Below are 12350 nucleotides of genomic sequence, written 5' to 3'. Positions count from 1 at the left end.
CACAATGAAATTAATAGGCAGCAGGTTTAAAACAAACAAAAGGAAGTATTTCTTCACACAACACACAGTCAACCTGTGGAACTCCTTGCCAGGGGATGTTGTGAAGGCCAAGACTATAACAGGATTAAAAAAAGAACTAGATAAGTTCATGGAGGATATGTCTATCAATGGCTATTAGCCAGGATGGGCAGGGATAGTGTCCCTAGCCTCTGTTTGCCAGAAGCTGGGAATGGGCGACAGGGGAGGGATCACTTGATGATGACCTGTTCTGTTCATTCCCTCTGGGGCACCTGGCACTGGCCACTGTCGGAAGACAGGATACTGAGCTAGATGGACCTTTGGTCTGACCTAGCATGGTCGTTCTTATGTTATGTCATATGTCGGTGCGTTAGAATTTTCACGTAATGAACATGATCACGAATTCCAGCGTAGCCATACCTCCATGGAGAAATATGCCATCGCTGTTGGAGTCCTGCGGATCCCCCCGGCCATTAAATAACAACAGATACTTTTTGCTGATGTAGCAGCCTTTGTCGTAGGTTCTCCATGTGCTTGAAGAAGCAAGATAAGTTTAAATGGGATGGAAGGGGTATATAGCTTTTGGAGAGAGGCTTCCATAACTGTCGTGCTCATTAGCGGGTATGTATTTGTGTGGTCAAGGCAGTATCGTATGGTTTTATGGAATATTAACTGTGGGAGTCAAGCTGCCTATCCAATGCAAGGGGAAGGGGGGTGCTCTTAACTCTTCATCATATTGAAAGGGGGTTTTGTCTTTGTGCCTTCCCCGATTATACACATGTAGCAACAGTGACGGATGGGGAAGGTATGACATCGCTGATTGGGCCCAGTGAAGTCTTTCCTTGACTTTACCTCAATGTAGGCCCCACTTGAGATTGATTTTGACTAGCTACCTCAAGGTAAAAACCAAAGCTGGTCGAAACTTTTCCGTCAAAGCTGGGTGTTGACCAAAATTATGGTTTTCTGGGCAAATGGTCTGCTTTCGGTGAAAAGTGTCGATTTCTCAATGAACAACTGAACGTCCCCAAACCAAAATGTTTCAGCCCAAACCTGAAATATGGGAGATGTAGCCTGGCCAGGAAGCCCAGCCTCGGAAGGAGGACAGGATAGGGACGTGCGCAAACTACACCGCCCACGAGGCATTGTGGAGGCATTTCCGAATCCAAATGTTTCCGTTGTCATATTTTTGCCGGGAAACCTCCATTTTCCCTGGAAAATTTGGCTGAAAACAATTCCCCCCCACCCCGCCACACACATTTTCATGGGAATTTTCTGCTGAAAAAACCCCTGACCAGCTGTGGCAAAAATAACTCTGCTTTGGGCCAAGAAGGGCGTTACCTGGAGATAGTTCCCTCAATGTACAAACACACTTTTTGTTTTTTTTTGCAGTGAAGACACAGCCATTAATTCATTACATTGCAGACAGGGCCAGATCCAAGCCCCACTGACATCAATGAGTCTTCCCAGTAACTTCAGTGGAAACCTGGAGGCCATAACCCAGAGGATCATTAGACCCCTGGAAATGCCTCCCTCACATTTAAGCAGCAGCATCTGCCTCCTGGAGTCACAGTGCCCTTCATTTCCTCCCTCTGTGTCACGGCTCCTCTTACCGCCATTTCCCTATAGAAGCGCGGCTCGAATCCCAGCAAAGGCTCACACTCACAACAGGGAAATCTGGCTCAAAACGCCCCCCCTCTTGGATAAAATCTCCCAGCAAAAGCTGCTGCTCTCTGCTCAGCCAGTGACCTGCGCCTCTCCTCTCCAATCCCCCAAACCACAGAAATTCACTGGAGGTATATTTATGCTTGAGTCAGAATGAGGTCGCACTTTACGGTTTCCTCGGTGTCAACTAGTGACTCCAATTCATATACTGTTTGCATCCCACTCACCATGTTATTGCAGCATATTTAGATTGATTTCGCATGCCTAATTATAAGCTACAACTCCAAAAAAAAAGAAAAGAAAAGTGTGCATGAAGAGAAGAGGGCAGAGGAGCCGTACAAGGTGGCTACGGACTCTTAGGATGCTAATAATAATGCTCAGCCCTTTATATAGCACTTTTCATCCACAGCTCTCCAAGTGCTTTCCAAACATTTCATTAGGGCCCGCAAGCCCCTAACGTGAGGAGAGAAGAGTAATAACATCCTGCTTTCTAGATATAAACAGAGAGGTTAAAGGTTCAACGCTGTGTCGTGAGTCAGGGAAAGATGTGGGCCTAGAACCCAGGAGTCCTGACTCCTTGGTCTCTGCCTTAACCCTTCGGACCATTTGCCCCCCATGAGGTAATCAGACTGAAGGAGCGTAGTTAGGAAGGAGGAGTTAGTTGTTCCGGTGCGTTACTGAGTTCACCCGAGACCAGACTTAGTGAGGAGATCGAGCTGTTATTTCCTAACATGTGGTGAAGTGAACGGAAGAGACGCATACCAATGTCGACGAGTTGACTGGAGAGAATTCAAGGGAGAGTAATAAATATGATGAAGAGGCTGGAGGGGCTGATTTCTGAGGCATTATTCAAGGAAATAGCCATGTGTCGCTTGGCACCCCATTACGAGGAGGGGAGACGAGCAGTATCTAGAGGCATTCCAGAGACGGAGAGGAATGCGGAGGGTGATGCAAGGAGGTGTAACTGGCAGAAATGGGATTAAACTGGGCAATGGAAAATGTAGGCTGAAATGTAGCTTAGCAGGACAGACCACGGACTGGGTTCCCAGCGGCAGGGCCTTGGGGTCATCGCACCTAGCCTGCTCCAAGCACTGAAGGATATAATTTGGGCAGTGATCCTCACTGGCTGGGGTACAAAGCCTGACAGGATGACATAGGACAAAAGACGTCTCTCCTAACACTAACTCCCATGGTTCTAGGATTCTTGCCAGCAGCTGTTGGAGATGTTAGTTAATCCTTTGCCCAGTAAAAACTTGATGAGCTTGGAACGTGCCTTTCCCATGTGATCCATGAAATATCTGCCAGCATTTGCTTCTGGCTCTGGTACTCATCCGGTCCCCATCAGCCCAATATCTAAGCACCTCACACTCCTTAATGTATCGCTACACCCCTGTGAGGCAGGGCAGTGCTATTGTCCTCTTTGTACAGATGGGGAAACTGAGGCACAGAGTGGCCAAGTGACTTGCCCAAGGTCACACAGGAAGCCTGTAGTGGAGCTGAGAATTGACTGTAGGTCTCCCTAGCCCTAGTTAGGGCCGTAACCACTGACTGGACCATCACCTGACCCTGTCAGCTCTCCAAGAACGCTGCGGTTTTGGGGACATCTGGCACCTAGGGCGTGCAGAACGGCCAGGAGATGGCGGCAATGGAAGCGCAGTGCGATCTGAGGCATGCCAGCCTGCGACCTCTCTGGGAGAGCTCGCCCGACAGCTTTGGGTCACCAAACCAGCCACGTAACGGCAGTGACTGGAGGCACCAGCAGAGATCACACGCAGGACCCTCAGCACGGAAAGGGCAAGCTACAAGGGGAACCCCTGCAGCTGCGAGAAAGCAGCTGGCTGAGACAAATGCAGGCCCAAAGTCAGCATCTGAAGTGTGTGCGCTGCGACGGGCCGTCTCCACCCAGCTGTACCTCTCCCCTGCCACCGTGTTTCACACCAGGGCAATATTTACCCGCCCGGGGGGGATAGGCAGCAAGCAGGAGTAGTCATGCAGTTGTGGATAACATCCAAGACAGGAGGAGAGTGAGTGTGTGAGTGTGTATGAGTGTACACACATGCTTCTGGGTTAGCACATGAATTTCGTCTGGTTCTCTGCCCAGTGGATGGAGTTCTTCATCCAATTTGGAATGAATTTTCAGCTCTTCATCTGGGCTCTCCCATTTGTTACCCTTGTCACAGCATTTTGATTAACAGCCGCTATTGGATTTTCTCCACGGGGCTATCAATCGTCAGCGCGAGTGATTCAATTAAGCACTGCTGACCCGCACAGACACCGAGACCTCTGCGACGGCGGAGGGGCGAACGCAGATGAACACGAGGACAGCAGCACCACCGAGGACTGCGCTTTCCCAAGCGACGGATGAGAAAAGCAGGGAGGAAGGACACCCAGGTCCCTGCCTGTCCAGCATCTCGGTAACTCGCTTTCCAAGACAGAGGACTAATGGGGACTCCCCAGAGCTGCAGGGATGGGATTCCCGAGCCATCCTCTCATCAGGAATCCAGCTGGCTTAGAGAGGGATGTTTCCAGATACAGTCAAAGTGGTAGCCAGTGAAATCTGCAGCCCCTCTACTGAGGCGGAGACTCCTCGTCAGACTCATCAATGTAGAAGATGGTTTGCATGAGCCCTGGCTAAGCAACAATCTGTTTCCCCAGATGTTCTTAAAGGCAGGGGTCAGGGCTGTAAATTAGAGGTGGCCAACCTGCCAAGGGCGGTGCAGGTCCGTAATGCTTAGTGTTTTTAGTCTATCCTGTTCGGATCCCTTGACAGAGAGAGTCAGCGCTCCAGGGGTATGTCTGTTCCCATGGCTTAAAGAGCCTGGGAATTCCTGGTCACCCCAGTTACCGGGGGGACTCCAGCTCTACTTGAATACGGAAAAGCTACTGCATTGTGTATGTGAGCCTCCAGCACCTACGCCAGCTCTGGATGGGCAGGGAGCGTGCAGGAAGCCCCATGACACCCCGCCCATGTGCCTCAACCCTGGGCCTCTTCCAGGTGGGAGGAGGGAAGTCAGCCTCCGTGGCTCATCCAGTCGTCGGCCTCTACACGGACGCTGACAAGGAAGGGTCCCATTGCGGCGCTGGTTAGAGATGGGATAGTCCATGTGTTCCACTGTCCCCTCTGCAATGCGCGCACCTGGCCCAAGAGAAGAGATGGACATTGGCAATCAATTCCACGTGGGCCACCACCAGCCACCACAGGGCAACAAAGTCTGGACACTAACAGCACAGGCCTGGCTTGTAACTGGTGGCCTCGAGGTAGGACTCTGTAACCCGCTGACCAGCACGGTCCCCTTCCACTCTTCGCTTTCTGTCCCTGCCTGGAAAGGCAGCGTCACCGAACCTGCTGCTCCCTGCCTGTCCTCACAGGCGTTCTCCTCGACAGCGCTTTTGTTGTCAACGGTCCCCGAGGCAGCATTTGTGGCTGGGAGAAAGCGCATGCCCGTAGCGCTGGCCGCCAGTGCCGCCAGTGCCAGGGCCGACTGCAAAACTCCACCCTGGCGCCCAGCAGCCAACACATCCCATTAAAAAAGGGAGAGGGGAAAGTACAGGGCTCTTAAGAAAGAAGTGGAAAAATGCAGCCATCCACGAGCCACCCAAGAATTCCTAGCCGCACTCCTCATGTTCCCTCCTGTTTGTCGCTTGCCATTCTGCAGCGATTGAGCATTTTTGGTAGGTGAGCGCAAAGGTTCGCTGGCTCCGATGAGCAGTCCCCTTCCATGTACACACAGACACACAGACAGAGCAATGAGCCACTGGGGTGCCCGGCTGTGTGTTGGCTCACGGGGTGCTCCGTAGAGCTGCTGAGCCTGCAAAGGAAATCCCAGGTGAAACTATGGGATTGCTGGAGCAGATGGAGGTGCTTGCATGCACAGTAGCACTGGGGCATGCTTCCAGCAGCACGCATGGGATAGGTGCAAGCTGATGTATGAATGATCGCCTTCAATGGCCAGCCCAGCAGGTACGCTGTGTTGCAAGATAGCATCTGGACTCGAGTTGGAGCGTTCTCAAACCAGCATGGATACAAGCCTGGCCTCTCTTGCCTCATTGTTCTGACCTCTTTATCCCTGCTCCCCGCCTATAACTCATTCGTCACTATGGCCATTATTCCCACCAAATCCCTGAACATTCGTATCTGAACCACGGTACGGTTTATATCATGGCCCTGTTGTGCGAGGCGCTGCACAGCCATGAAGCGTGTGCACACATGATCTATGGTCCAAGTAGGTCTCGAACTTGGTTAACGACAAGACGCAACCACTGGAGGAAAGAAACAAATGGATGACGCGGGGGGAGGACGAGTTAACAGTGACGTGAGCTTGTTTATTTACACATTGCCAATAGAGAGGAGGACCAGAATATCATACAAGAAGATCTGGAGGACCTTGAAAACTGGAGTAACAGAAATGGGATGAAATTTAATGGTGCAAAGTTCAAGTCATGCACTGAGGAACTAACAACAAGGGTTTTATTATAAGCTGGGGACCTATAGTTGGAAGTGACAGAGAAGGAGAAAGACCTGGGTGTTTTAGGTGATCACAGGATGATTATGAGGGGCCATAATGTGATGTGGCTGTGAAAAAAGGCTAATGCAGTGCTAGGATACCTCAGACGAGGTGTTTTCAGTAGAGACAGGGCAGTGTTATCGTTATACAAGGCCCAGGTGAAACCTCACCTGGCATAGAGTGCGCAGATCTGGTCTCCCATGTGTAAGAAAGATTACTTCAAACTGGAACAGGTGCAGAGAAGGGCTACTAAGATGATCAGAGGAATGGAGAACCTACCTTATGAGAGGAGACTCAAAGAACTTGGCTTGTTTAACCTAACCAAATGCAGGCTGAGGGGAGAGATGATTGCTGTCTATAAATACAACAGAGGGATAAATACCAGGGTGGGAGAGGAGTTATTTAAGATAAGTGCCAGTGCGGACACAAGAACAAATGGATATAAACTGGCCATCAAAAAGTTTAGGGTCAAAATGAGACAAAGGTTTCTAACCAGCAGAGGAGTGAAGTTCTGGAACAGTCTCCCCAGGGGAGCAGTGGGGGGCGAAAAACCTAACTGGAGGTGGATGGGATGGGATTGGGGGGGTGGGATGGTGGGACGGCCTATGATGGCATGTGGTGCTTAGGCGACTGCCCTTAGCAAAAATCCCCAACTGCTGGAGACTGAGTTACTGCAGAGAATTCTTTCCCAAATACCTGCCTGCTGGGTCTTGCCCATATGCTCAGAGTCTAACTGATTGCCATATTTGGGGTCTGGAAGGAATTTTCCTCTGGGTCAGATTGGCAGAGACCCTGGGGTTTTTTCGCCTTCCTTTGAGGCATGGGGCACAGGTCACTTGCAGGTTTAAACCAGTGTAAATGGTGGATTCTCTGTAACTTGAAGTCTTTAAACCATGATTTGAGGACTTCAGTAACTCAGCCAGACGTCAGGGGTCTATCACCAGAGTGGGTGGGTGCGGTTCTTTTGTCCTGCAATATGCAGGAGGTCAGACTTGATGATCATGATGGTCCCTTGGGGTCTTAAGGTCTATGAATCTAAAGAACAGCCTGTGAGCTGTTCATTGAGCCTGGCCGTTATTCTTGGGGTGTGACTGGTCACCGAAATCACAAGGCTCCCTGACTGGATTTCAAACTTAAAAAAAACAACAATCAAAAACCAAGAAGATAATGAATGATGGATCACAAATGCCACATTTTTACAGTAGATAAAAATTATCGATGAATAATCTTGCGTTAAAATAGGGAGAAGTTTTGGGATCCGGGAATATTTGAATAAGCCAGTGGTGATCTAAATTCCAGTGAAAATTTAACAACACGACTCACACAAACACAACCGAACAAACTCTCCGAGGTGATTCATGAGCATCTATTCACCAGTCTCTTGTCTATCAACCAACCAGTTCTACTCACAACCACGTTTTCACTCCATCCCTGGTTCTACACTTGGAGCTAACTGGCAAAGGGTTTTGCTTGCACTTGTGAGTCTTCCAAATTGAATGCAGCCCTCATCTTCTCAGCCGGGGGAGGCCAACCTGAGCCTGAGAAGGAGCCAGAATTTACCAATGTACGTTGCCAAAGAGCCCCAGTAATACGTCAGCAGCCCCCCCATCAGCTCCCCCCACCCTGCACCCAGTGGATCCTGCCCACTGGCAGCCCCAATCAGCACCTCCCACTCCCTCCCCGCACCTCCTGATCAGCTGTTTCGCGGCATGCAGGAGGCTCTGGGGGAAGGGGGAGGAGCGAGGGCATGGCTGGCTCAGAGGAGGGCGCAGGAAGGGGTGGAGTGGGGGAAGGGCCTGTGGCAGAGCCGGGGTGGAGCAGGGAGCACCCCCCGGCACACTGGAAAGTTGGTCCCTGTAGCTCCAGCCCCGGAGTCGGTGCCTGTGCAAGGAGCCGCATGTTAACTTCTGAAGAGCCGCCTGGGGCTCCGGAGCCCCAGGTTGGCCACCCCTGTTCTCAGCGGTCGTAGTATTAGGTTTACTTGCAGTACATTATTCAGCTCTAGATGGCTCTGTGTGGCGTACAGAGCCCAAACAGGTTGTGGGGACCGGTAAACAAAGGAAACAAAGTGAGAACTCAAGCTGTGAGGAAGCCGGATTGTATCTACAGTTTGTAAGTGTTTTCTCCATATATCATACGCTTCAACTACACATAGTTTTCATGAGGATGGTTTTGATTCTCTAATGAATCCAGCCCAAGATATAAGAGCCCATCTACTTTACTGTTATTAAATTTTTAAAATCTGTAATGTACAAACTCATCACAATCTCTGAAGATGTTTCTGGTGATTTAAGAATGAGCCATATATTAAGCAATACACCTGACCAGAGGAGTCAGGTTGGACAATGTCTTTCCATCCCACCAAAGGGCACAACCTGCTCACTTATGTGCTGTCAATACAAACGTCACCGGTAGGTTGGACACGGAAAATTGGATGGCGACCTAAATTCAGCTGAACCGAATAGAAAAATAAACTCCATTGTGAGCGTGTCTACTTTAATTCCATACATTTCATTGATTCCTAAGTGATGCTGCCACAGAATTTCTAGCGGGCTGTACCCCAATGCCCCAGAAACGAACCCTGCCATGCGATTTAGACTTGTTCAACACAGGAAACATTAAGGAGTGTAGGAAACTCACGACTAGCTTTCTAAAGGGACAGATGTTACGGACTCTTTGCAGACAAGCCGTGGACACCAACTGCTCCTTTGAAATTCATTATTCTCACGAGAAGAGGATGAACGTTAGAAAAATCGACTATATTCCTCTAGCCCAGAGCCAACGGGCTTTTGTAACCTCAACTCCATCTTCAGAGCTAAAACCGGTTTGTTGGATGCAAGTCACAGAAAACCTCTCCTCTAAATGACTAGATGACCTCCAGAGGTCCCTTCCAACTCTGATATTCTAAATGGCTCAACGGTAAAGGCAGGAGGCCCTTGGGATCATGTCTGGAGAGATCCCTTGTAGAAACAACCCCAGTCCACTTGTACCCCCACCTCCCCCATGGCCAGAGCCTGTGGCCCCTGCCTCATTGTGGCCTCACTGATCTCTGCACGTCAGATGACACGGGTAAGCAAGATCAGAAGCACCAAGACCAAGAACACAGAAAATAACGCTCCTGCGAGCCAGACTGCTGTACAATACAGCAGAGCCTGCAAACAACTTCCCCTTCCCTCACATGCTCGGCTCCTTTCAAAGCCAACCCTCCCCAACAACACCCCAGGAACATCAGCTCAGCCATTCCCTGAAGAGCAATTAAAAAAATCCCCAGCTGCCAGCGCCAGCCACAGCCGTGCTGCCAGTCAGATGCTAACGACCAACCTCCCGTGCACAAAGACAGAGAAGAGAGGAAGCCCTGGATCTCCCGTCTCCGCCCTAGGCAGGGTGACCGCCTTCCAAATTGCCAGAGGGGCATCTTGATCACCAAGGCAGGCAGGGAATAGCTGATGTCTGGTGAGGAACTCCCTGGACACTAAACCCCTCCCTTGCTAATATCACCAACAGTCCCTTAAGGTGAAGTTGGTTAAGTCACGACCTCATCTGCTTTTGATGCATCTTAATACGTTCTAGGAAGGTCACCTCTGAGCATGAAACAGCCTTCTCCATCCACGTACGCAACTGATAATGACGAGAATTAATCTGCACAAGGCCCAGAGAATCCTGCTTGTCGCTCCCAGCAGCTAGAGAAGCAATCAATGTGCTGAGAGGTGCGTACGGGATGGGACGCCTTTATCTTCATTCCCTGATGGATTCCGCAAGCGTTGCGCTCAGACCCGCTGCAATCTACGCCCTGCTATTCCCCACCTCGCCCCGCGTTTCCGGATAGTTTCCTACCAGGTGCAGCTTGCATCTCGGCCATGCCTCCGGCCACAATGAGAGCCTCGATGATCTTTGCGTGGTGTTCTGAGTTCACCTCCGTGCTGTGAAGAGAAGGGGGTGGAAGGTGAGGAGAGAGCTCTGAGAAGGGACAGTCCGGGCCGACTGGTTAGGAATATGGCCTGCGAGACAGACAAGCCATGGGGCTCTTCATAGGTCCTGAAGACCGGACAGGAGAGTGACACCACCTGGAAATACCAATGTTCTCCAGACAAGGGAGCGGGCCGTGAGCTCTCTTCCTGAGGAGGAGCAGGGCCTTTAAGGAGTTCATCTGAAGGCACCAAACTTCCCCACACCTTGTTCCGCGGGGGGGGCTGTGAATAAATCCAGAGGTGCAGCATGTTAGTAGCCACAACGCTTGTGTTACCATCGCCTCACGCTGCTTCCCTGGTTCTGGACACTCAGGGGTCAGTGGAACCTTCTATTTGTCCTTTCAGGGAATGGCCTTCGATTCCTGCCGCAATCCCGTGGGGCTTGAAATTACAGCTCCCAAACCGGCTATATTCAGGGGTGCCGGAAGCTCCCTACAAGTGAGGGGGCCACCGGAACCCGAACTGTGGTCCCACCCCCCCACACTGCCCGTTCCCTGCCTGAGGCCCTGCTCCTGCTTCTCCCCAAGCCTCTGTCCTCGCATGGCCCATTTTCCCCCGAGGCCCCGCCCTCACACTGCCCCTTCTTCCTGAGCCCCTGTGCCGCCTCTTCCCCCGAGGCCCCGCCCCTTCCCCTGATGCCCCACCTCCCGCACCGCCCCTTCCCCTGATGCCCCACCTCCCGCACCGCCTCTTCCCCTGAGGCCCCTCCCCCATGCTGCCTCTTCCCAGAGGTCCCGCCTCCCACACCGCCTCGTCCCCCCAAGGCCCCACTTCCCGCTCACTCCTCTCCACCCCCTCCTCCTCATCACTTGCCCTTATGGCTGGTAAAATTTGGGAGGGCCTAGCCTTTTAGCTTAGCCTCTTTTAAAAGTGATGGGGCCATGGCCCCCTGATCCCCCCTTCCCCTGGCTATATTCCCAATAACTATTGTATCAGCGAAGGCGTCGGCACCATGGCTGGGTAGTGGTAACAGCATGCCGGGCTTGACACCCCAGAATAGGGGATGGGAAGGGAGATTACGCCCGGGATCAAATGTGTCTAGGCAATAGGTGGGTTTCTAACACGTTTGCAAAGTGTGGGTGGGTGGGTGAGATTCTGTGGCCTGCATTGTGCAGGAGGTCAGATTGGATGATCATAATGGTCCCTTCTGACCTTAATATCTAATACCTATGAATCAAAGCCTCGTGTGGCTACTCCACAAAATGACCAAAGGTGTGTAGTAAGCATTCATGAAGGACCAATGCCAAGCTTTGCAGACATGTTGGCTAAGGAGAGTGGATCGTCCATTTGCTCAAGGTAGAAAACTCTAGTACAGACAAGCCCTTAGAAAACCCTGAAGAAATGCCAGAGCAATGGCTGCGAGACACCTGGGTCTGTTAACCAATCCCACCGTAACTGAGTGCAGGGCTGGGTATAGGGCATGGCAGGCAAGATTTCAAATATCAATGCTCACAGCAGAAAAGCTTCTCATTCATTTTTAGGGGACAACCCTTTCACTATTTCCTTCCAGAGTCAGGCAGTGTGGCCAGTGGGTGGGGCACGGGAAGGGGATGCGGAAGACCTGAGCTCTATTCCCAGCTCTGCCACTATGCCTCAGTGTCCCATCTGTAAAATGGGGATAATGATCCCTGCTTTGAGATCTATAGATAAAAAGCTCTGTGCAATCTACTTAATAAGTGCTATGTTCTTGTGTAAGTTGCTGGCTATGTGTGTATGATAATACACACATTAGCTAGCAGCTGGCCTACAGAGAGGATAAGAGCCTGCTACTGCTACAGGCTAAGGGAATTGTTCCCTTAGCTCAGGTGGTTGAGGCCTGTGCATTTGGCAATGAAAGTCCTGGGTTTTAACCCAACCAATTAATTGCTACACACGGGGTTGGCGGGGCGGGCGGAATTTTTTAAAATATTGTTATTATGAAGCACTAATGCTTTGGGGAAAGGATGGAGAAATGGTCTGTGCCTGTATGTTTGTGCTGGTAGGTCACCTCGATCTACTACGCACAGCATATGCCGTTACGAGCAGGATCTAAACAGCGTCTGTGGCTCAGCAGCAACCTGATGGGACCTGACTGCCTGACCAGCCTCTCCGGGCTGGGTCGGGTCTGATGACCTTCTCCTGCCCGTGGGCTTGGCTCAGCAGCCGCGTGCCCGAACCACTGGCCGTCACCACCTCGCCGCACACGCGTGCTGTGGAG

The 12350-nt window shown here is 51.2% G+C and overlaps 1 protein-coding gene across 1 annotated transcript in view; it reads right to left on the bottom strand.

Annotated features, from left to right (window-relative positions):
- LOC102941819 (phosphatidylinositol 3-kinase regulatory subunit gamma) overlaps nt 1-12350 on the bottom strand; it is a 346924-nt gene that overhangs the window by 159003 nt on the left and 175571 nt on the right. Inside the window, exon 7 of the mRNA XM_037906008.2 lies at nt 10020-10105. Within this exon, the coding sequence (XP_037761936.2) occupies nt 10020-10105 (86 nt within the window). The remainder of the gene's footprint in view (nt 1-10019; nt 10106-12350) is intronic.

Source organism: Chelonia mydas, chromosome 8 (assembly GCF_015237465.2).
Source record: "Chelonia mydas isolate rCheMyd1 chromosome 8, rCheMyd1.pri.v2, whole genome shotgun sequence".
Classification (NCBI taxonomy): Eukaryota; Metazoa; Chordata; order Testudines; family Cheloniidae; genus Chelonia; species Chelonia mydas.
This window is presented reverse-complemented; position numbering and strand designations above follow the sequence as displayed.